The following is a 21,991-nucleotide window of genomic DNA, read 5'->3' as shown; positions in this document are numbered from 1 at the left end:
TGTTGTCCAGAGAGGATCCGGAGGTGGAGAGGAGCAGAGAGGCCGGGGGCCCGGGGCCCGGGGGGGGCACTTACCAAGCCGGACTGGAGGGTCCCACTCAGAGCCGATACACCCGCCTACCACAAAGTACAAACAACACATCATCGTCAGTCATCTTTATTATGTTGTCGCACCTCATCGGGTCAAACTCACAGCATCAATATATTTACTGTATATATAAACAGTAAATATATACATATATATATATATATATATGTACATCTATTACATGATGTATGATACTGATGCTGCTGTTTGCCTGGAAATACAAGTATCTGAGTATCATTAGATTTCAGAAGAAACTCCTGCACAGGTCCAGTTGACAGGCAGATACACTGAGGTCATCTTAAAGAAACATGTCTGACACATGACTTCATAAAACCACATCAATACAAGTACTACTGGTTACAGCGTCTCCATCGAAGAGCAGGACAACCAGCGGCAGACAGAGACAACCACAGGTGAGAAGATCAGTGACATCATCACCACAGGAGTGCACGTCACGTATGTACTGAGTGTGCACGTGTCACTGATGCAGGTTCAATGAGCAGCAGCCCGTCGGTCACTACCATCTGTACCACGCTCAGCTGGACGTCTTTGAGAGGAGGAACGAGGAGGACGCTGCTCCTCCTGAGAGACAGCGGCGATGTGAAGACCACGCCCCTCGTCCTGCGGAGCCGTATCAGCTGTGAGTGAAACATTATGATTCGTCTGTTGGTTGATTGTTGATGGTGAATATGTTTCTTGTGTTTGTGTCCAGATCACAACGACTCCTCTGAACTCTTTACACCAGAGTCGTGTTTATCTGAAACACGTTTGTATGGTAGCATCAGCATTGGACAAATGTTTTTTAAATAATCAAGCAGCTGGTTAGCCTAGCCTAGCTTAGCTTAGGGCAAACAGTTCACTGATCACATTGTATCAGGTTAGTTTCATAAGTGTTAAACGGGGTCTTTATGCTAAGCTAAAGCTAATGACTGGGGGACAGCGTGACGTCAGCAGTGTGTTTGTTCCTCAGCGTGGCGAGAGCTCGTCATGAATACCTGCAGAGGAGACTGGAGGCAAACGAGTACAAGCTGAGAGCAGAGAAACAGCTGGTGAGAGGAATCCCCCCCCCCCCCCACACACACACACACACACACACACACACACAGTGTTAACCACCATGTGAAGGACTCTGGTCTAACAATGTATTTTATGAGCTTATCTGATTTTGCAGTAGAGTCAAAGAATAAAGCAGCTGTACTGAAGTTCGGAGTAAGACTGACAGTCAGAGCAACACGACCTTTGACCTTTCGTCTGCAACTGACAGGGTCTGCGTCCCTGCACAGCCGATCACCACAGGAGGCCTGGAGGTCAGGAGCTGGACGCAGGACGACCCGAGAACCAACACACAGGTCAGGACAGAAGACAGGAAGGACAACAGGTGAGACACATGACAACATCCTGTGACTGATCCTGAGTCATTTTAACCTCCTCACGTAGATTCTGTCTTTACACTTCATGCTGTGTGTGTGTGTGTGTGTGTGTGTGTGTGTGTGTGTGTGTGTGTGTGTGTGTGTGTGTGTGTGTGTGTGTAGGAGTACCTGCGTCAGTTGGATGTCATCAGGCAGCAGTATCACCAGGAGATAAAACATATGAAGCTGAGAGCTGAAGCTGAGGTTATCTCTCTCTCTCCCTCCCTCACCCTCTCTCTCTCTCCCTCTCTCTCTCTCCCTCCCTCTCCCTCTCTCTCTCCCTCCCCCCATGTGTGACACGTCGATCATATTTCATGGTTCTTTTCTTCCTCAGTCTCATTCACAGCAGAAACATGGAACCTTTGTGGTGGAGAAACCTGGAGAAGCTGGTGCAGACGGTGAAGAAGCTGCACCTGTACAGGTACATGAGCTCGTTTACATACGTGTGCTAAATAACATGGATAAACTACAGTCATCTATTCATCTCGTGTTGTTGCTGCTGCAGGACATGGAAGCAGCTCTGAGGCAAGTGAGAGAGGAGACCAGAGCTCTGCGGAGAAAGCACGGAGACAAGGTGAGATGATCATGTGACCTCATCTGTTCACCTATGAATCACTTGAATATATTGAAATGACAAGACGAGATTCTTCACAGGACGTTAACGGAGACGTGACGTTGTTGTAGTTTCTTTCCCCAGTTTGTCATAAAGCTTTTTTTAGTGAATGTAAAAGTTCTGCAGAGTTAAAAAGTTCAAAGTCTGTGATGAAGGGAGCTCCTCCCATCAAAGCCTGTTAAAGTGAGAGCGTTTCCTTCATTGACCAATCAGAGATGACTTTATTGGGGGGGGGGCTGCAGCAGCGATGGACATTCTGAGGTTACGTGTTGTTTCCTGAACATTAGAGCATGAAAACATTTGACTGTTGTAACTCTGACGTCTGCCTCGTGACAGTTTAGTAATAATCAGTCGAAAGCAGAACCAGCTTTTTCTCCTGCGCACGTGATCATCAGCTTTTTACTGTCACACACAAAATATCCAAATATAGTGAAAAGGTTTCCAGGAAGAATCGACTCTGTGAAGGACGAACTCTTTGACAGATAATTAAACTGACGGAAGCTGCACTCTGCTCCTGAGTTCAGAAAGTAAGATGGAGATGGTTTCTTGTCGTTGTTTGTGCAGAAAGGAATCCTGTTCGAGATTCCATTCGATGAGAAGGAGAAAGAGGGCGTCGGCCCACTGAGCCACACCCTGAGCTTCCAGGAGGGGGAGGAGTTGAAGCTTAGGGATGTGTTGGAGGAAAGAAGGGGGTGGAGTTTGAGGACTCCTCAGACTCTGCTGGATGCACTCGCCAACATGGACGTCCACTCCGTCTACGCGACTGTCGCTGAGAAACAAGGTGCAGTAAAACTGCTGAGTCACTGCTGTTACTGGATCTACTGGTTCATGAACCTTCTTAAAGATCCTCTGCTCCTCAGGTGAGGAGGCGGCGGCTCGCAGACAGTGGGTCGACGGCCCCCCCAACACTCTGCTGGACGCTCTCGCTCAGGCTGAACTTGCTTCATCAACTCTGAACTCAGTGACCACAGGTGAGACATCGCTCGCATCTGTGACATCACGAGTGCGACAGGACAAAGTGAAGATCGTTTCATGTTTATCTGCTAAAACTAGAACAAGGAAACTCACACTGACGATCTGTTATCTCAGATTTAGAGCCAGAGGATGAAGAAGAGAAGAGGGAAGAAGATGCAGAAGAGGAGGAGGAGGAGGATGAGGAAGACGACTCTGATGTGGAGATGGACGAAGAGCGGCTGGAGCCGAGGTCAGACGACGACGACACGTGAGTCGACGTTTACGTCTCTTCTCTTTCACGTCCAAAGAACAGAGCTGCAATAAATAACTGATGAGTTGATAAGTTAAACAAAAAGTCAACTCATCTACAATTGATGCTGAAAAAAATAAAGGGAACTCGTAAACAACACATCCTGGATCTCAATGAATGAAATATTCATTACAGAGTAAAACCAGCAGCATCATTGCTTTACAGGGGTTGTCTTGCTAATTGCCTCTCGTTTCCACCTGTTGTCTGCTTCATCTGCACAACAGCAGGTGAAACTGATTCACAATCAGAGACTCTTCCTAACGACAGGTTGGTTTCCCAGAAGTGTGATCGACCTGGAGCGACATTGTGTCGTTGAAGGGTTCCCTTTAGTTTTTTGAGCAGTGTACTTCATTTCAAAATAACAGCATCAGCTGTTGACTGACGACTTCAACTAAAACGATTCATTGATTCAGCAGCTCCACTGAGTCTCTGACCTTCTGACCCGAGAAGAACCAAAGATCTTGATTCAGTTTCATTTGTGAATTCATTTCCTCAGGAACTTTGAGGAGTCGGAGGACGAACAGAGAGAAGCGGTGGCAGACTCCATGAAGAACCTGTTCGTCGTGGAGGACGGGAGCTCAGACAAAACAGAAAATTCAGAGGCAGTGGGGGATGATGGGAAGGAGGATATCGGAGACGCAGACCCTCAACAAGTCCAACCAGAATTGGTCGTTTTGTCTGAGCCCAGAGAAAGTGACAGTCAGGGACGTTCAGACGAGTCCCAGACAAACGATCACATGTGTGTAAATACACAGACTCAGACAACCTGACTCATCAAGTAGGTGTGAATGTTTGTCCGTCGTCCTCAGCTGCTTCCTGCTGACGACAGAATCTTTAAAAACACCTCACAAATATTTAGTTTCCAGTAAAACGTCTTGAGTTTCCTGAAGCTGCTGCTCTTTCTGGTTTTCATCAAACTAACAGACGGACATTTGTTGGACTATTTTCAGCAGCAGATTATTCCATGTTTGGTGTAGTGAGGTGTGTGTGTGTGTGTGTGTGTGTGTGTGCGTGTGTGTGTTATGGTGATAAAGTAATGTTTTCACATTGTAAAGGCTCATTTATTATAAACGTACAGAGATGGAGAATTCTGTCCGTACTCTGTTTTATATTTCTATATATAAATATATATATAAACAGAACGGAGCAGCACCACCAAAAATGTGAGGGGGCAGTGTCTCAATAGTTTAAACGAGACAACCATAAGATCCGAAGACATTCTAACTGTGGTGACATGTTTGGAGGATTGATCAGGTCAAATGTTTGGTGCTGTCAGATACTCTGTGCTGCCCTCTAGTGGATGTATTGCTTAACAGCCATGCTGACGCAGAGGACACATGGAAGTCTGAGCAGTGACGGTTACATCATTTGAAATGGACGTTTCACTGTTCGTACGTATGGACAGAATAAATGAGTCTTTACAGTGTCTCACTGATGTGCTTTGAATATGACGCGTCACAGTAAATGTACGATTATTGAGTGTTTAAAGTTCTAACTCTTACTCAAAGTTCATCTGAGTATTGGTCGTATCTATTACAGTATTTTTGTATGATTTATTTTTGTCAGTGAAACGAGAACATCACTAGTAACGGCTCCTACAAAATAAAACTTTAAACAAACATGAAACCAACCTGACGTCAGTAACATAAATCTCCTCCACAACAAAGCTGCTACTGATTCTAATGTTCAGTCATTGAATCAGTAATCGATTCTTTTCTGGATGAATGGTTTGTATGATGCAGCAATGATGTCATTCCATGTGTTTTAAAAAAAGACCATCGACTGTAAATAAAGACGACGACGCGTCTCCACCTCTATAAAAAACGCCTCAGACACAAACGCTGCCGTCTTTAGGCGATGACGTCATTTACAGTCGGTCCGTGCAGTAGTGATCGTGGAGCTGTGGTATCAAGGCCCCGCCCATACACGTTCTCAACCAATAAGGAGTCAGTCTCAGCTGTCAATCATGACGTCTCCGCCTGTTATATCATCAATAACTGGTTCAAACCGAACTGATCAGAAACACTTGAACAAACATCGGAGAGAAGAACGAGCTGAAACAACAGAAACATCTTTACAAACATTTATTTAACGTCTGCTTTGAGTTTTAGTTTGATTCATGTCCCATCCGCTAACATGGAGGAGGAGGCGATCACCTGTTGGTCAGCAGTTAGTGTCAAACAGTCGGTGCTCTCTGCTGATTGGTTGATCAGCACTGACTGTTGAACCAATAATAACTTCCTGATGTGTTTCTCCTGCTGCTCCATCGTCTCTGATCGTCGTGTTTCCAGTGGAGACAGCTGATGTCTGACGGGAGGTCGTGTTTTCTCATTACTTATCACAGTGATTCAGAAGTTTAATCTCTGAGTGTCCACCAGAGACTTGTCTTCACATGTCAGTGTCCTTTTCTTTTAGTTTTATTGAGTATGAGACACCATGTCAAAGTTTGTCTGTTGGAAACTTGGTCTCATTTAATCTTGCCTTAATAAGTAGGACAGATGAAGAGCTGCCCCTTGTTGGACACCAGTGGACATGTTGGTGTCTCGTCATCGCTCCAGTTTACTCATCAGAGGCTGCACAGCAGCGAGGAAACAGGCCTCAAACTCCTGGTCGGAGAATCGCTCCACAGAGCGGCGAGCGTTTCGACGGATCTCCAGCCTCGCTGCTGGTGACAGGGCCAGGATGGATTCCATTACAGGGGCATAGCTGTCCTCGCTGTCGGCCAGGAACCCTGTCCGTCCACCCTCATACGGCACCACTATGTCCTGCTTTGGACCTCCGGACTTGTGGCCGAGAACAATGGTGCCTGCAGCCATGGAGGACAGAGGGACGGAATCAAATCAACATCCTCTGCAGCTACATGGACAATAACTGTCTCTACACGGAGGAATGCAAAGGTCAAAGGTGAGTCTGCGTCAGGAGGGTTTCAACATGTTTTAGACTCGCAGCCTGTTTTTATTTCATCAAATAACTAATTATCAGAAGCATCAGTGTGACGAGGACGACCTACAATGAGCTGTGCTGCAGCCAGCCACCAGGGGGCAGTCCAAACACTTGGGTTTCCCTTTCGGAGTTTCCAAGTCGTCCATCTTTATTTCTGAGCCTAACTTCACGCTAACATTAAATCATTTTACTAAAATTAAAAAAAGTCAAAGTGCAACAATAATCTTAATAAATCCAGATGAAATAAATGTCTCACCTTAATTAATAACCACATTATTTGTCTCTTCTGCTCAACAACATAACCAACCTTAAGTCCTCCTCATTTAGATAGTTATAAACATTTAATAATAACATATACACGTATACAGAATATATATAAATAAAACAAACGTAAAATATTTGCTTGTATATGTCGTTTATTTAAAAAAAACTAAAACTAACTAGTTTGTAATAATATATTTGATGTGGCTACATCTTAAAATCATTTCTGAGCCTGAGGAGAAGAGCTGGAGCTGAACAGGAAATCTCTGAGCACAAGCAGCTCAAACTGAAACACCATATAATCATAAATATATTATATATATATATATTATGAATAAATGACACTGGCTGGATCATGTGATCAGATTTGTTGACTGATGGATGAAGTCCACCCTCCCTCAGTGCGGGGTCACCTCAGCCTGTCATTGCCATATAAAGACAAATCATCTGTCATTCCTGTTTCTGAGGTGTTGCGTGTCACTTCCTTCCTCGTATAGATTTGAATACATGAGCTGTCGCCCTCTTGGTCGAGCAGCTCAGCAGCCAGAAGGACCGACTGAGGACGAAAGAGACGGTCAGAGACAGAGAGACGGACAGAAAAACGTCAGCGACCACAGCTCAGCGGCCTCCTCACCTCCCAGGTAAAGACATCTGAGTTCAGGTCTGATCTAAGCAGGTGTTCCCTGAACGCATCACGGAAACTGAGGGATTTTTCTTTTAAATTCTTGTTTGTGTGAACGACGGCAGGAAGAAAAGACGAAGAGAGAAAGACTGAGTGTCTAACTGCTGTTTCATGAACGATTGCACAGATGTTTACAAATCAAAGTTTCCTCCACCTCCTGCTGCTCAGCTCAGATCTTCACACAACAAACCGAGTCAAATGCACAAACTTAAAAACCTTCATCGCTCACGTTCTGTAACTTTCTGTTGTTTGACTTTGTGCAGATTTGCACCAACAGTGAGATACGAGCAGTTAGAGTGTGAGCGAGGCCTGCAGGAGGAAGGAGAAGTTAAACCTCTGCAGCGAGCTAAAAAGGAAGTTTGTGGTCAGCTGCACTTCAACTGCAAAAAACCAAAAGATCCCTGTGAGGCAGCACGATGATGAACAGAAAGTCAGACATCAGCCGAGCGACATCTCATTAGAGTTTATTCAGTTCACTGTTTGTTGGAAAAGCACGAAGAGCTGCTGCTCGAGCGTTAGCATCCACGTGAGGCCTCGCTGCTCAGAGACGATCCAGATCTATTTTCGAACGTCTGAAGTTGATTCATAAAACAAACCGGGTTCAAGTCAAGATTCAGTTTGTTTACTCAAGTTTCTATTCTCTGGACATTCTCAGAAACATGTTCACAAACTGTTCTGGATAATGAGTTGACCTTTAGGACCATCAGCCAGACGGACAACACGTCTCCACTTCACACGAGGCTGAAATATCTCCGCTGCCATCTTGTGGTGATGACGTCACTAACATTCTGTGCAGGCGTGATCGTCGAGTGGTATCTAGGTCCAGTACACACACAGGGTCAACCAGTCAGCTGTCAATCAAGACATCTCAGCTGTTTTATATGAACAGTGTATGTGAATGGTCATGTGACACACACACACACACACACACACACACACACACACACACACACACTGACTTCCCCCTGGTCACTGATCACATGATGATAATTATTTTTCAGCCTTAAACGGACTCGTTGATCATCTGGAGATAAACTGATGTAAATCTGTCGATGCTTCGTAAAGAATCCGTCTCGTGTCTGAAATCGATCTGAATGTTCATCACATCACAAATCAACAAGTGTGAACTCAGTAAATGGTGGTTTCCATCTGTTTGTGAGATCCAGTGTTGAAACTAACTTCTGTCCACATCATCGTCCATGTTACCTGTGCAAGTGTGTTCAGGTTTTCACACACACACACACACACACACACATCTGTCAGACAGGAAGTGCAACAGAATCAGGAAGTGAGAACTGTCAGATGTTTACATCACAGATCAAATTCAGATTTAACTTCCTTCTCCTCGGGTCGCTCGCTCCCGTCCATGTTTAAACTTCTAAATTAAGGACGATCTGATTGTTTCAGCTTCCAAGATGGACGCCACCGCGCAGATCTCTCCAGAGGAGCTGGAGGAACTTAAAGAAGCTTTCGCAAAGATCGGTGAGGAAAACAAGAGCGCTCACACAAATTTGTTTTATTTGTACAATTGAAATGAGTGAAGTTTTCTTCTCCCGTTCCGTGACCTCTGACCTTGTCGACCTTTCTCTCCAGATGTGGACAACAACGGCTTCATCAGCAAAGAGGAGCTGAACGAGCTCTTCAGAGCCGCCAACCTGCCGCTGCCCGGGTACAAGATCCGAGAGATCGTCCAGGAGCTGATGAAGAGCAGCGAGCAGCTCACCTTCAGCGAGTTCACTCAGGTGAGGTCAAAGGTTAAAGGTCACACGCTGTGAACTCACCATCACTGAAATCAGATCAATATTCACAGATGAAATAATCTGGAGACGTTGTCTGTTCGTGTTCCACCTGCAGATCGTTCACGGCCTGAAGAGCAGCGACGTCGCCAAGAGCTTCAGGAAGGCCATCAACAAGAAGGAGGGAATCTGTAACGTGGCAGGAACGTCAGAGCAGTCCGGCACCACACACTCCTACTCAGGTACACACACACACACACACACACACACACAGGTTTTGCTGCACAATCCGAACATGAATAAAAGTTCTTCAGCTTTGATTTATTGATACTTGATTTCCTGATGTTTGTCTCCAGAGGAGGAGAAGGTGGCGTTCGTGAACTGGATCAATAAAGCTCTGGAGAAAGATGTCGACTGTAAACACGTCCTGCCGATGGATCCCAACAACAACGACCTGTTCACTGGGATGGGAGACGGAATCGTTCTCTGGTACGTTTTTATTTTCAGGCTGATTGAACTGAAACTGTGTGACAGTCTGGAATGACCTGATGATGGCGCTAGAGGAAACTTTAGAAGATGATTCCATCGAATAGTTAGAACCTGATGGTCAAAGAACCAGAGTCTGAAGGCTTCGTGTTTTCTTCTGTGTCTCTGACCGTGGACGTGGTGTCCTCAGTAAGATGATCAACCTCTCTGTCCCCGACACCATCGATGAGAGAACCATCAACAAGAAGAAGCTCACACCCTTCACCATCCAGGTGAGGACTCCTCAGTTTGATCTGAACGTGATAAAACCTCCACTCTCTCAACTTCTTTACGTCTGACGTCTCCTCAGGAGAACCTGAACCTGGCTCTGAACTCGGCCTCGGCCATCGGCTGCCACGTGGTCAACATAGGAGCTGAGGACCTGAAGGAGGGCAGGCAGCACCTGGTCCTGGGTCTGCTGTGGCAGGTCATCAAGATCGGGCTGTTCGCCGACATCGAGCTCAGCAGGAACGAAGGTGTTTGTCCAAATAATAATACATTTCATGTCTCGCTGACTTTACAAGAACTTGTTCCATTGATGTAATTATAACTGTGTGTGTGTGTGTGTGTGTGTGTGTGTGTAGCTCTGATCGCCCTCCTGCGGGATGGAGAGAGTCTGGAGGATCTGATGAAACTGTCACCTGAAGAGCTGCTGCTGCGTTGGGCCAATTATCACCTGGAGGAGGCCGGCTGCAGCAAGATCAACAACTTCAGCTCCGACATCAAGGTTTACACACACACACACACACACACACACACAGAGACACACACAGAGACACACAGAGACACACAGAGACACACACAGTTTGTCATGTGGCTTCACTGCGTCCTCAGTTAAACTTCAGTGTGAAGCTGTAAACATCTTCTCTCTGCGTGTTTGTTCCAGGACTCGAGGGCGTACTACAACCTTCTGAACCAGGTGGCGCCCAAAGGAGACGAGGAGGGGACCCCCCCCATCGCCATCGACCTGTCAGGGCTCAGGGTGAGAAGCTACGAAATCACAGTCACATGATATAATAATGATTATTGATATGTAATCATCCAAAAAAGAAGAATTGGTCCCTTTAAAAAACAGACCAAGAGAATCCAGCTGGATTTGATAGATTCTTACATTTATTAATTTATTCTATTCGATGACGTTCTGACATTTAAAGACAGGAGGTTTTTGATAAAACTGATTCTAGACCATGAGACTGGATCTCGTTGATACGATGTCAGACTTCTTTGTATTTTGACGTCGTGCTCGTCGTCTCTGCAGGAGAAAGACGACCTGAAGCGAGCAGAGTGCATGCTGGACCAGGCCGACCGCCTCGGCTGCCGACAGTTCGTCATGCCGCCGGATGTCGTCAGAGGAAACCCCAAACTAAACTTGGCTTTTGTTGCTAATCTGTTCAACAAGTACCCGGCTCTGAAGAAACCAGAGAACCAGGACATCGACTGGAGCTCCATCGAAGGTTCCGATGAATTCTGATCTCTACTAACCTCTGATCACATGATCTTAGCGTGTGCGTGTTTCCTGTGTTCTTAAATCAGTGCACTGATGTTTTCATGCAGGTGAGACGAGGGAGGAGCGAACCTTCAGGAACTGGATGAACTCGCTGGGCGTCAACCCTCGTGTCAACCACTTATACGTGTAAGAACGACCACCGCTCTTCTTCTCTTCGTCACCATGAGAAAATGACTCACATTTACTGAGCAGCGCCCTCTGCAGTCCCCCGTGGGACATGCTAGAGGAAAGGTCATGTAACGTTCTGAGATCGTTTGGTTGTGAACGTCCTCAGAAATTAATACGATGCATATGAAAGATGCAAAACCGGCCACAGTCGGTCGGGGCAGTAGCGTCGTTGACAGGGTTATCAAGAAACGTCATTAGCCACGGAAATGGCGGCGAGTTCTGAAGAGGAGCTGAATTACCCACGTGTTTGATGTGTCGTCGCCTTCTCTCTCAAGATCTTAACGTTGATCTCCTCGAATGTCGCCATCTTTGGTTTAGTTGGTTTACTGCAAACGAATCCAACATCGAAGATTGCACTCTGCAATATTTAATCTGAGTTATGTGGTGCGCCCCCTACTGGAATCCTCCAGTAACACACGTGGTACCAAAGCTAGTGTGTGAACAGTCCCGAGGCAGTGATCTGAAACGTGTGTGTGTTCCAGAGATCTTGACGACGCGCTCGTGATCTTCCAGTTGTACGAGAAGATCAAGGTTCCGGTCGATTGGGACAGAGTCAACAAGCCTCCGTATCAGAAGCTGGGCAGCAACATGAAGAAGGTACGACACGGTTCCACGAATCAAACAACTGATTTCAAACTTCCACATGTTGAAACGAGACGTTCAGTAAAGTTTACAGAGAAGGTTGGAAATCGATCGGCTCCTGAAAACATCTGTTTGTTTGGCAGCTGGAGAACTGTAACTACGCCGTGGAGCTCGGTAAGAAAGAGGCCAAATTCTCTCTGGTTGGAATCGCGGGTCAGGACCTGAATGCAGGGAATCGAACCCTCACCCTCGCTCTGCTGTGGCAGCTGATGAGAAGGTAACAGCACCTCTCTGCTGCCCCCTGCTGCCCTGTCACTCATCTGGTGCCACCTTCGACCAAAATCAAAATGACAAAGAATCTTTGAGGGCAGGTTTTTTAAAAAAAGAATAAAAATGAGTTGGATTAGTTACGTTCATTTTATTAGTTTGATTAATTCTTTAGATCGAGTTTATTAACTAGATTCAGATGAAATAAATAATTCCTAGTTACATTAATTAGATTTGTTAGATTAGATATTAAGGTTGGTTAGATTAGTTAATTCAACTAGATTCATTTAGTTTCTACCTTAAGTATAAATATTGTTGTGGTGGGCGTGATTAGTCGTATATATTAGAGGTGTTATAATGGGTGTGGTTTGAATGGGCGTGGTTCTGCAGGCTGCATCTTTAACATAGCCCTGTAGCGCCACCTTCTGACAAAACTAGGCTGCTGAGATATTTGTTGTTGGAAACGTTAGTGAACATAATGAATTTTCTTTTTTGGTTCTATAGTTATCAACCATCAGCAGAGCAGATGTGCATGAATATGGCACAGTATATAATATAGTAATAATATATATATAGTATATATAGTATAAGAAGAGGAAGTACGGCGGTAGATGTCAGTGTTTTGCTAAAGGGCCCCTCGGCAGATGAGTGTTTATTGTGTTTGATGGTCGGTCTCTTTGTCAGATACACCCTGAACATCCTGGAGGACCTGGGCGACGGACAGAAAGTGACCGATGACACCATCGTGTCTTGGGTCAACCAGATGCTCACGCAGTCTGGAAAAGCCACAATCTCCAGCTTTAAGGTGCCTGACGGACACGTTTCCTGTTCTGATCCACAGCCTTCTGTCGTTTAGACAAACTGAAGTTTAAACTGAAGCTCAGACTCAAAGTTAAATCAGTTAAAAACATCTTCTGAAACCGTCATTTAAATAAACGGTGGTTTTCTGCAGCGTTGATTAAGTTGCACATGTTGAAAAGAACATTTCACCTTTTTTAGCCACAAAATGTTTTTTAAAAGTGTTGTGTACTTTTGAAAGTCATATATTTACCAGATTTACAGCAATAATTGTGAACTCTGTCGTATTTATGTCTTCTGAAAAAAATCTTTTGAATTGAAATTTGAAATCTAAATGTTTTCTTTGACATTTGGATTTAATATTGAATGTTTAATCCTAACATTTATTTCATATTTAAAATTTAGGTTTGACGTCATCTTCAATACTTTTTGTACATAAAGATAAATATAGCAGTTCACAATTATTGCTGCAAATATGGTTTAAAAAAGAAAGAGTTATTTTCAGCGTTCACAGTTTTACACTCAGCGTCTCATAAAACATTCAGTGTCATCTGTGTGACAACTTCCTGTCAGGAGTGTAAATATATTCACAGCCTCATCATGAGATCTGGATTCATTTCATCTGTGTGTAGGACGGTTCTATCAGCAGCAGTATGCCGGTTCTGGACCTGATTGATTCCATCCAGCCTGGATCCATCAGATACGACCTGGTGAAGTCAGACGACCTGACGGACGATGAGAAATTCAACAACGCAAAGTAAAAACTTTGTAAAACACAATTTAAAATGTTCAACACGAGGGGCGGAGGATCAGTTTAATGTCCTTCTGATGAAAATCTAAATGTTTCTTCTGTTGCTCAGAAGTTACATCCAATCAGAAAGCCTCAGTCCTTAACGTCATCACTGTTTCCAGGTACGCCATCTCCATGGCGAGGAAGATCGGCGCCCGGGTTTACGCTCTGCCAGAGGACCTGGTGGAGGTCAAACCAAAGATGGTAATGACGGTGTTCGCCTGCCTCATGGCACGTGGCATGAAGAGAGCGTGAAGAGACGCCGTCCGTCCCCTGGAGGAAGCATGAAACATGGGGGGGTGTCGTCCTGATCTAATAATCTTCAAGACAGATTCTACTGATACAGATTATCTACAGGTGGAATCATCTGGTTCAGTTAAACTCACAGAACATCGGACACACTTCTCTTTTTAAAATGTTTTCTTCTGTGGTTCATGTGGATCAGAAACTTTATACACAACAAATAAACTCGATCTAACATGAAGAGCCGAGTCGTTGTTTGTCTTGTAGCAGCTCATTGGACGCACACACACACACACGAGACCTGATGAAGAGATTTAATAAAAGCACAAGACGACGAGCTGAAAGTCAAAAACTCTGTTTAATAAGAGAAAAGTAGTTTTCCAAAGGAACGACAGAGTAACTGGTAGAAAATGAAAAGCTGAAACGAGTCCGTCCATTTTTAACTGAAGCTCAGACGCTGAACAAACTAAACTACATATTTACAATATTCATTCTCAGCTGAGTCGACGGCTCCAGTTTCTGTGAAGATGTTTGTCCCTTTAACTTGTTTTAAAAGGGGTGTGGCAGCGTTATTTGGTGGGTTTGGCCTCAGTGGGGTTTTCTCCGGTGTCCAGCGTCTTGAGAAGGCGAAAGAGTCCGGCGGCTTCACGGATGCGGCTGAACTCGATGCAGAAAGCCTGAACCTCGATGAAGAGGTCCTGCACGTTGATGATCTTGTTTCGGATCAGAGACTGAAGGAAGACGCAGACGAGACGAACCAGACGATTCTGAAAGAAACGGGAACAAGACTCAGTGTCAACTAAACCGGATCAAAGCAGCAGATCAAAGGAGGTTTCAACCAGTGAATACAAATGAACCCAAAGCCGCAGTAAAGGTCATAGACCTCCTCCATGTTAGCAGATGGGACATGGACCAAACTAAAAAACTCAAAGTAGAGGCGGGAACTCGTTTCCGTGATCTGACACATAACGTTGGTTTCAGAGACATTTTAGTGCCCAGTGGAAGAAGTGGACACATGTCGTCCATCTTTATTCTGTCACTGATCGTCATGTGATTGAAGTGCGGCATCGTACCTGCATGTACTTGTCTTTGATTTGCTCACAGGTGGAGATACAGTTGGAGATGTAGAGGTGGATGAACTCTGGTGGCAGATCGACGGCCGTGGTTAACCTGAGAGACGACGAGTAGAAAGAGATGATGGATGTGTATCACTGCTTTAGAGTGGGTGTGTTCAGCGTTTCATGTGTAGGATTCATGACATCACAACCACTTGCAGCCAATCACAGTCCAGTTTGCTCTGGAAACTGAAGCTTAAACATGACACTGACACGTCTGCGGTGTCACCTCATCCGTGTTCAGGGACTTGCAGCAGGAGTGAGGGACGGACGTACTCACCTGTTCACCACCTCCATGGAGTGCAGCGACATGTCCATGTTGACGAGCACGGAGAAATACTCTGTGATCTGAGAACTCTGCATCAGCTTCAGCAGCATCTCGATGGCCACCAGCGGGTTGTTCTCCACCAGGTCAGGGAGCTTTGCCGGAGACAAACCGATGTGATAGACGAGCTTTGGGTCCTTCTCTAGCTCGGCCAGCAGCTGGACAGAGAGAGAGAGAGCAGAATTATAACACTACAAAAGAAATGAAGAGAAATGAAAGCAACACATCTGCAGAAGTGATTTTCAAGTTTCACATTCAATCACAGACAGACAGACAGACTGACCTGTGACTGCTGCTGGGCCGACAGTGGACTCTTGAAGGCCTTGGACATGATGCGTTTGATTTCCACACCGGTGCTGTTCTTCACACACATGGAGCGGTCCCACTGCACACTGTGGTCCGGCTCGGTGGGGTTCAGCCACGCCAGCTCGTCCTCGCACACGTGGAGAGGAGGCGGCGGACGGATGAACTCGGGGCGGAAGTGACCTGAGAACGGAGATATGTTGCCACGACGATTACATTTAAAATCACTGAAATTAACCATCAACAGATCCGGGAGGATGTTACTGCACAGTCAAAGTGTGTGTGTGTGTCTGTTTAGACGAACACTTTACAACTTCACAAGAAATAAAGTTTTATTTTCCTGTAGTTCTTTTTCTCTCCTGTTCTTGACCTGTTCACTTACTCTCCAGTGGAGGGCGGGGCCCCGTGACCAGGGACTCGATGATCTGATTGGCCACCGAGCTGTCGAATCCTGAGTTAGACGAATCTGGATCCGGGTCGTTCAGGATGCTGGGGAAACTGGCCTTGCTCTGAGTGGGCAGCTCCGACTGACGCTCTGCACGACACGGAAACACAAACACGTTCTCTTTATAGTTATTATCTATATTCAAGTTTAGTATAAAATTCTAAAATACCAAGAATCAATTCCATTTCTTTGTCATAAAGGTTTGATAGCTACATCTTTTTTAAACATATATATCAGCTGATATATCGGAGTTTTAAATGTTTTATATTAAAACACTAACAGTCTGCGTGGGACATATTCACCTGCTAACGCCAGCTGCAGGCCGCTGATGTCTATTGACTGGGGCATGTTTCCCACATCCATGCAGGACACCTGTCTTGGCGTCTTCTTGAAGAGATCCCGGGGCGGCGCCAACATCAGCTGCGACAGGAAGAACTTCTCAGGCTGGGTGATGGGCGGCAGGAAGCCTGGAGAGGTCACATGTTAGAAAACACGTGATGGAGAACATGTAATGTTAAAACAGTGGTCAAGAATCAGCAGCTGCTTTCAGGCATGAAGTGAAGTCCGCACATGTTCCTGACATGTTTGCATGTTGTCATGTCCCGCCTCCTGCTGCTCTACAGGCTCCACCCCTCACCTGAATGTCCCCACATGTTCCTGTTGTTGTGAACGAGTCGACAATCTGCTGCTGCACACACTGACTACACAACATGTCTACACAACATGTCTACACAACATGTCTACACAACATGTCTACACAACATGTCCACACAACATGTCTGAAAACATCTTTAACGTTACAAAGATCCTAACCTTGAACTGAACCTAACCTGAAGTTCACCCTGACACAAGTCTTCACCCTGAAGTCTCATGATTTCCATTATGTGACAGTAAACGGAAGTAGGTCCCCACAACATGAACCCGGAGCTCACACACGTACCGGACAGCAGCTTCTCCGGCTCCTCCCCGGCAGGTGCGGGGTTCAGCAGGTGAGCGAACACGGCGGCGAACGGATTGGCAGCCAGCGGCTCGGTGCGGTACATCTCCCAGAGCAGGTAGAGGGCGGTGAGCCGCTGCGGGGAGCTGGGCAGCAGGTCCGGCTGCTGCAGGAGCATCACCAGCACCGAACCCACCCGGAAGTGCTCCGCCTTCCCGAAGTAATGGTGGAAGTGAGTGGACAGACTCTCGAAGGTGTTGGTACAAGCCTCCTCCGAGATGATGCTCAGCAGGTTGGACAGTTCCTTCGGAGCCAGAGTCATGGCTCCGTGTTCCGCTGTCAGGGGCCGGTGCTGAGCGTCGGTGCTTCAATGACTCATCCCGGAATCAAACCGGCGAATCTCCCGCAAACAACAAATCCCAGAAACTACGAGCTGGAAACCATCACACGAGTTAGCAGCGAGTTAGCTTAGCTTAGCAGCGCTACCTGCTAACAGCGGAGCAGACATGGCGGAGCGGGACGAGTCTGCGGGATGAATCCACCGGGAGCCGCTCGGTGGCTTCATACGTCTCCACCACCGACACACACCGGAACCGTGGCGCTGCGTGAACGCGTTCAATCACCGTCACTCACACGAGGATCCGTTAGCACCGAGGTTTGAACCGTCTCACGCACTGCACCATGGGTAGCGTAGTAAGCTCTCACTTCCGTGTTCCACAGAAGACCCGCCTCTATTGGCTGACCTCGACACCCTTGTGGGAATCTAACCAATCACCGGTCTACAGGCCTACATGTGAGCCAATCAGAGACAGGGTAGAGGCGGGACTTCCTCTGTCGCAGTTGAAATAGCTTCCGGGATCTTTTACGATCAAAATCTGTAAAACAGCTATTTTTACATTTGTATTAAAAATAATGAGAAAACAAAGATTTAAATAGATTTATAAAGTATTTAACAAATCCGGCACTTATATATTATATTTATTTTATTATTAAAACAGAAGTCTACTGATGTTTTTATTGAGACTTTGTACAATTATTTTACTTTGATTTATGAACATATGTTAATTTGGATTCTTGGACTTTGACAGAAAGTTTGAGGCAAATAAATGTTGTTATCAATAATTTTCAGATTCTTGTCAGTTATAAACGTTTTCCAGTATTTTCAGAATAAAAGCCCCAGGTGGTTATAAGACGTTTCCAGGGAGCCCGAATAGAGGCTGGGTTTTCAAACTAAAAGCCCCCGGATGATAACAGGTGCTTGTTTTCATTTCTGATTATTTCACCAATAGTTTATCCAGAGATTGAATCAAGTTGCAACTGGAGATAATTTAAAATCACATATACTTTTATTTCAGAATAACATGATTTATGTAAAAAATAAGGATTACAATCTCATTGATTTTAAATGTTATTTTGATCCCAGGTATAAATGAATGTGTTTTATGCTTCACACTCAGCTGGAAAGTTTTGAGTGTGAAGCTTTGGAAAACTGAGTTTCTCCAGACGTCATGTTCTGTACCAGGACATAATGTCTCTTTAATGGATTGTTGATATGAGATACGAGCTGGACTGAGAGACAAACATGTTTATGTACAAACACTAAACAAAGAACATCACTTAAATATAATGTAACACCTTAAACAGCAGATAATGTTATCGTCAACAAAACTGAAGGAGAAACTGTATTTTCACATTCATCCCTCAAGTTTTTCTTTTGACCAAGAAAGCTTTTTAAACTCAAATGTGCCCTGAACACAAATACATACACAATAACTGTTGGTGTTTGAAAACTAAAGTGAATCTGTTTTTCAGGATGAAACTCAAATTCTTTCGGGTCCTGGTGAGAATCAGCCTCCAAGAAACATCGGTTAAAGGGAAAGTTCACACAAAACAAAGGTCCATTATCACCTCAGTCCACAAGGTAAGATTTGGTTCAGGTTCTCTCTCAATCTCTCACGATGCTCAAGATGTTTGTGTGTGCTGCAGAGCTGACGACAATTCAGCATCCACCGTTTTCTGATGTGTCATGTAACAGGAGGTTAAAGGTTAACTAGGTGGTGGTCTAGTGGTTTGAGTGCTTCCAAATGGAACACCATAAGGTTGTGAGTTTGCCCCTGAGCAAGGCACTTAACCCTAAGGTGCTCCGGGGGGGTGAAGAGGATCAAAGGTAACCAGTGTTGAGCAGCATCACAGGCGTCATCAGAGACCATTTGAGAGAAGTTACCTTCACAGAGCGAAATGATCAAAGGTTTTGGGTCCTTTGTTGCAAAGCACCATCCAACCAAAGACTCTGCAATTCACAGTAACACGGACCGAAAGTGATAAACAGTGATGAATGAGAAGGCGAACATTAACATGAACGTGTTGAAAGCTGAGCTCTGGCAAACGAAAAGAACTCTCGCCTGTTCTGATAAGAAGATCAGAGAGCTCACGACCAGGCTGGAGAGGGAGACTGATGAAAGGAAGCATCTGTCAGAACAGAATAAGATTCTTTCAGCCGAGATTGAGAGGATGCACCCCCGGCATCTGGGGGAGAAAAGAGAGAACCCGAAAGACGTCAATGAGCAGCTTCCTCTGGCAGAGAAACAGTTGACTACTGCTGAAGCGACTCACGCTCAGAATGGGTGCACCATTCAGCCTCAGAGTCAGACGATGCAGCTTGAGACCACAGAGGACAAAATTCAAACCCTGGAGAGGCTGATACAGACATACAAGGCCATGCTGCAGGAGAAGACTGAGCAGCTGGCTCAGTGTCAGAAGGAGGCAGAGAACCACAGCCTTGAGTTAGAAAGGTTCATGAAGGATTCAGAGGAAGACAAGGCAAAGATAATCCACAAGATCATAGTCAGGACTGAGAAAGAGCTACAAACACAAAAAGAAGCAAATGTAAAACAAAGGGCGGAAATGATCATCATGGAAAAAAAGTACCACGATTTTCAGAAGCAGTTTGAGGAAAAGGGAACAGAGATGTACATGTTGAGGCAGGAGAAGCTGCAGCTGCTGGGTTTGACCCAATCACTGCAGAGTGAGATCAAGGACCTGAAGAATCAGAATGAAAAGATATGCCAAGAAAAGGATGGCACGATCTTAGGCTTGAAGCAGAATAACCAAGAACTATCTAATATGAAGTTAATTCTTGAGTCACAGTTGAGCAAGTTAAAGAACTTCGAGCCTCAACAAGAGGAGCTCACGGAAAAAAGGCAGATGATCGGACAACTGCAGGACAAGCTGAGGCAAATGGGCAGCAACTACAATAAGCTGATGCTCACGGTGTCCGACCTGAGGATCAGACTAAAGGTAGAAGACAACGAGCTGCACAAGGAGAAGCAGAAAATGAAAAATCTGGAGACACATGTTCAGCACCTCAAGTCAGAACTCCATAACTGTATTGACCTAATGCAAGAGCAGAAGAAAGTGAAGGAGACTGTGCAGATGATCTACGCCCGCTACGTATCGCAGACTGAAAGGTTGGAGCTCTGTAGAACCTGGTACAGAGCCAGTGCACCGCAGCAGCCCCTGAAGTCTGGACTTTCGTAGATGAGAAAAAGTTCAGTCCTGAGCTTCTCCTTGTGTAGCATGGGGCATGCCCTCACGGTGGTATTCAGAGCCTCTTCAGGAAATGTTTTCAGATGCCGGTCAAACAGCTCTCCTTCTATCAGCACGGCACTCACAAGGTGGCTGGTGAAGGAGAACCTGTCTTTGGCATGGCCCAGGATTGTGTCACAGATCTGTTAAAATGATAAAAATGTATAGTCAGACACACAACAGACAATTGTTAAAAAAAATAAAAATAAAAATAGTATTACTAGTGTTGCCATGAATGTGGCCATGATCTACTGTATCTACTGTCACAAAGTTCCAAAGTATGCTTTTTATTATTCATGCAGACTTATACTGTATCTTTGTGAGTATAATGGATAAGTAATGAGTGAATTAAAAAAATTACTAGCATCCATTATTGAATCTAACTCTGTAAACAGAGGTTGAGATTTTATATCACTTGGTTCCAACACCTGAGTATGTGTACATCATTGGTCAGTAGTGAATGCAGATACCTCTTTTGACTGCCTCTGCTTCTCTTGGTCTCCTAAGGCTCTCCTTGACCTTTTGGTACCTGGTGCTTCTTGCAGCTGTTGTTGAGAGGAGCTTTGGTCCCTGAAGGGAGACAGATCAAAAGTGTTTTGAAATTGCATCGGGAATGGAGCTGGCCGTTGTTGACAAGATGGGGACAAATTTAAAGAACTGTTCTTGCACAGCATGTTTTCCATCGATGTATCTCAGCACAAGCACCAACTGAGTCTGTGTAGAGATGTCTGTGGTTTCATCTGCAGGGATTGCCACAAATCTAACCGATTTAACCTCCTCCACGATACGTTCTCTGATGACAGATGCCATGCAATCCAGCAGCTCATTCTGCACCGTCTTTGACGTGCCCTTGAAGACTGTGGCCGTTCTTAAGTGCTTCTCAAACACTTCGTCCAGCGATGCCACTAAGTCGACCAGTCCACGAAAAATCCCAGGGTTGCTGGACCCCTCGCTTTCATCCTTGCCCCGCAAAGCTAACTCAAACACGCCACAGAATTTTACACAGTCAATAAGGCGGCCTAGGATGTGCCGGTTCTTGCTCACCTCATCGTTGTGACGACGCACAGATATCCTGTAGCTCTCATCCAACTGTGTTGCAATGTTTACTTTAGTTTTAGGCATCTGTCCATATGCATCTTCGATGCTTCATGTTTCTTCACCTTTTCCGAGAGATGCTGCATATCAGTGACACCTGTCTTTGTCCAGGCGGTGTCTGTGTTGTCATCAGGGTGAATTAGCACACAGGGGTAGCAGAACAGAGCGTTAGCAACTTCACAGCCTGCTAGCCATGTTTTCCGCTCCTACCAGCTCCAGGAAAATCTGCAACTATATGTTTTTCCCGCTTTTGTTGACACCTGCTTGATATTTAAATTTGGTCTGAGTGGTCCTAATTCTTTAATAGCCAA

General features: G+C 45.3%; 3 protein-coding genes across 9 annotated transcripts in view; 2 read left to right on the top strand and 1 right to left on the bottom strand.

Annotated features, from left to right (window-relative positions):
* Window positions 1-4,999, top strand: part of LOC109647755 (serine/threonine-protein kinase Nek5) — a 10,565-nt gene extending 5,566 nt beyond the window's left edge. For 6 of the 7 annotated variants that reach the window (XM_069532689.1, XM_069532690.1, XM_069532691.1 and 3 more), the window contains 12 exons: window positions 11-126; window positions 451-500; window positions 578-727; window positions 1,058-1,136; window positions 1,352-1,465; window positions 1,620-1,700; window positions 1,831-1,917; window positions 2,002-2,070; window positions 2,674-2,890; window positions 2,970-3,080; window positions 3,199-3,331; window positions 3,870-4,999. In XM_069532689.1, the coding sequence (XP_069388790.1) occupies window positions 11-126; window positions 451-500; window positions 578-727; window positions 1,058-1,136; window positions 1,352-1,465; window positions 1,620-1,700; window positions 1,831-1,917; window positions 2,002-2,070; window positions 2,674-2,890; window positions 2,970-3,080; window positions 3,199-3,331; window positions 3,870-4,143 (1,481 nt within the window). In that variant the 3' untranslated portion in view covers window positions 4,144-4,999. The remainder of the gene's footprint in view (window positions 1-10; window positions 127-450; window positions 501-577; window positions 728-1,057; window positions 1,137-1,351; window positions 1,466-1,619; window positions 1,701-1,830; window positions 1,918-2,001; window positions 2,071-2,673; window positions 2,891-2,969; window positions 3,081-3,198; window positions 3,332-3,869) is intronic. The other variant, XM_069532695.1, reaches the window with a different exon arrangement.
* On the top strand, window positions 4,313-14,116 carry lcp1 (lymphocyte cytosolic protein 1 (L-plastin)). The gene is made up of 17 exons (XM_069532696.1): window positions 4,313-6,277; window positions 7,075-7,218; window positions 8,667-8,741; window positions 8,853-9,001; window positions 9,114-9,237; window positions 9,352-9,484; window positions 9,672-9,753; window positions 9,831-9,996; window positions 10,105-10,247; window positions 10,407-10,502; window positions 10,779-10,974; window positions 11,075-11,153; window positions 11,678-11,792; window positions 11,921-12,054; window positions 12,729-12,849; window positions 13,475-13,599; window positions 13,755-14,116. Exons 3-17 carry the CDS (start codon window positions 8,675-8,677, stop codon window positions 13,885-13,887), a joined length of 1,863 nt encoding a protein of 620 aa, XP_069388797.1. The 5' UTR covers window positions 4,313-6,277; window positions 7,075-7,218; window positions 8,667-8,674; the 3' UTR covers window positions 13,888-14,116.
* A 98-nt stretch (window positions 14,117-14,214) lies between these two features.
* cnot11 (CCR4-NOT transcription complex, subunit 11) lies at window positions 14,215-20,810 on the bottom strand. The gene is made up of 7 exons (XM_020112760.2): window positions 17,004-20,810; window positions 16,366-16,530; window positions 16,001-16,153; window positions 15,599-15,801; window positions 15,271-15,473; window positions 14,949-15,045; window positions 14,215-14,642 (listed from the first exon to the last, which is right to left on the bottom strand). Exons 1-7 carry the CDS (start codon window positions 17,320-17,322, stop codon window positions 14,445-14,447), a joined length of 1,338 nt encoding a protein of 445 aa, XP_019968319.1. The 5' UTR covers window positions 17,323-20,810; the 3' UTR covers window positions 14,215-14,444.
* Window positions 20,811-21,991: the final 1,181 nt, after the last annotated feature.

This window comes from Paralichthys olivaceus, chromosome 10, assembly GCF_024713975.1.
Source record: "Paralichthys olivaceus isolate ysfri-2021 chromosome 10, ASM2471397v2, whole genome shotgun sequence".
Taxonomy (NCBI): domain Eukaryota; kingdom Metazoa; phylum Chordata; class Actinopteri; order Pleuronectiformes; family Paralichthyidae; genus Paralichthys; species Paralichthys olivaceus.
The sequence above is the reverse complement of the archived record's forward strand: the minus strand, read 5'-3'. Positions and strand labels throughout refer to the sequence as shown.

Excerpts from the sequence above, each read along its gene's own strand:
- lcp1 (XM_069532696.1), top strand. The coding sequence starts at position 8,675 with ATGGACGCCACCGCGCAGATCTCTCCAGAGGAGCTGGAGGAACTTAAA. Across the intron at positions 11,154-11,677 it reads CGTGTCAACCACTTATACGT|AGATCTTGACGACGCGCTCG; the intron begins GTAAGAACGACC and ends TGTGTGTTCCAG. Across the intron at positions 12,055-12,728 it reads CTGTGGCAGCTGATGAGAAG|ATACACCCTGAACATCCTGG; the intron begins GTAACAGCACCT and ends TCTCTTTGTCAG.
- cnot11 (XM_020112760.2), bottom strand. The coding sequence starts at position 17,322 with ATGACTCTGGCTCCGAAGGAACTGTCCAACCTGCTGAGCATCATCTCG. Across the intron at positions 15,802-16,000 it reads GCCCCGCCCTCCACTGGAGA|GTCACTTCCGCCCCGAGTTC; the intron begins GTAAGTGAACAG and ends CTCCGTTCTCAG. Across the intron at positions 14,643-14,948 it reads TCAAAGACAAGTACATGCAG|AATCGTCTGGTTCGTCTCGT; the intron begins GTACGATGCCGC and ends CGTTTCTTTCAG.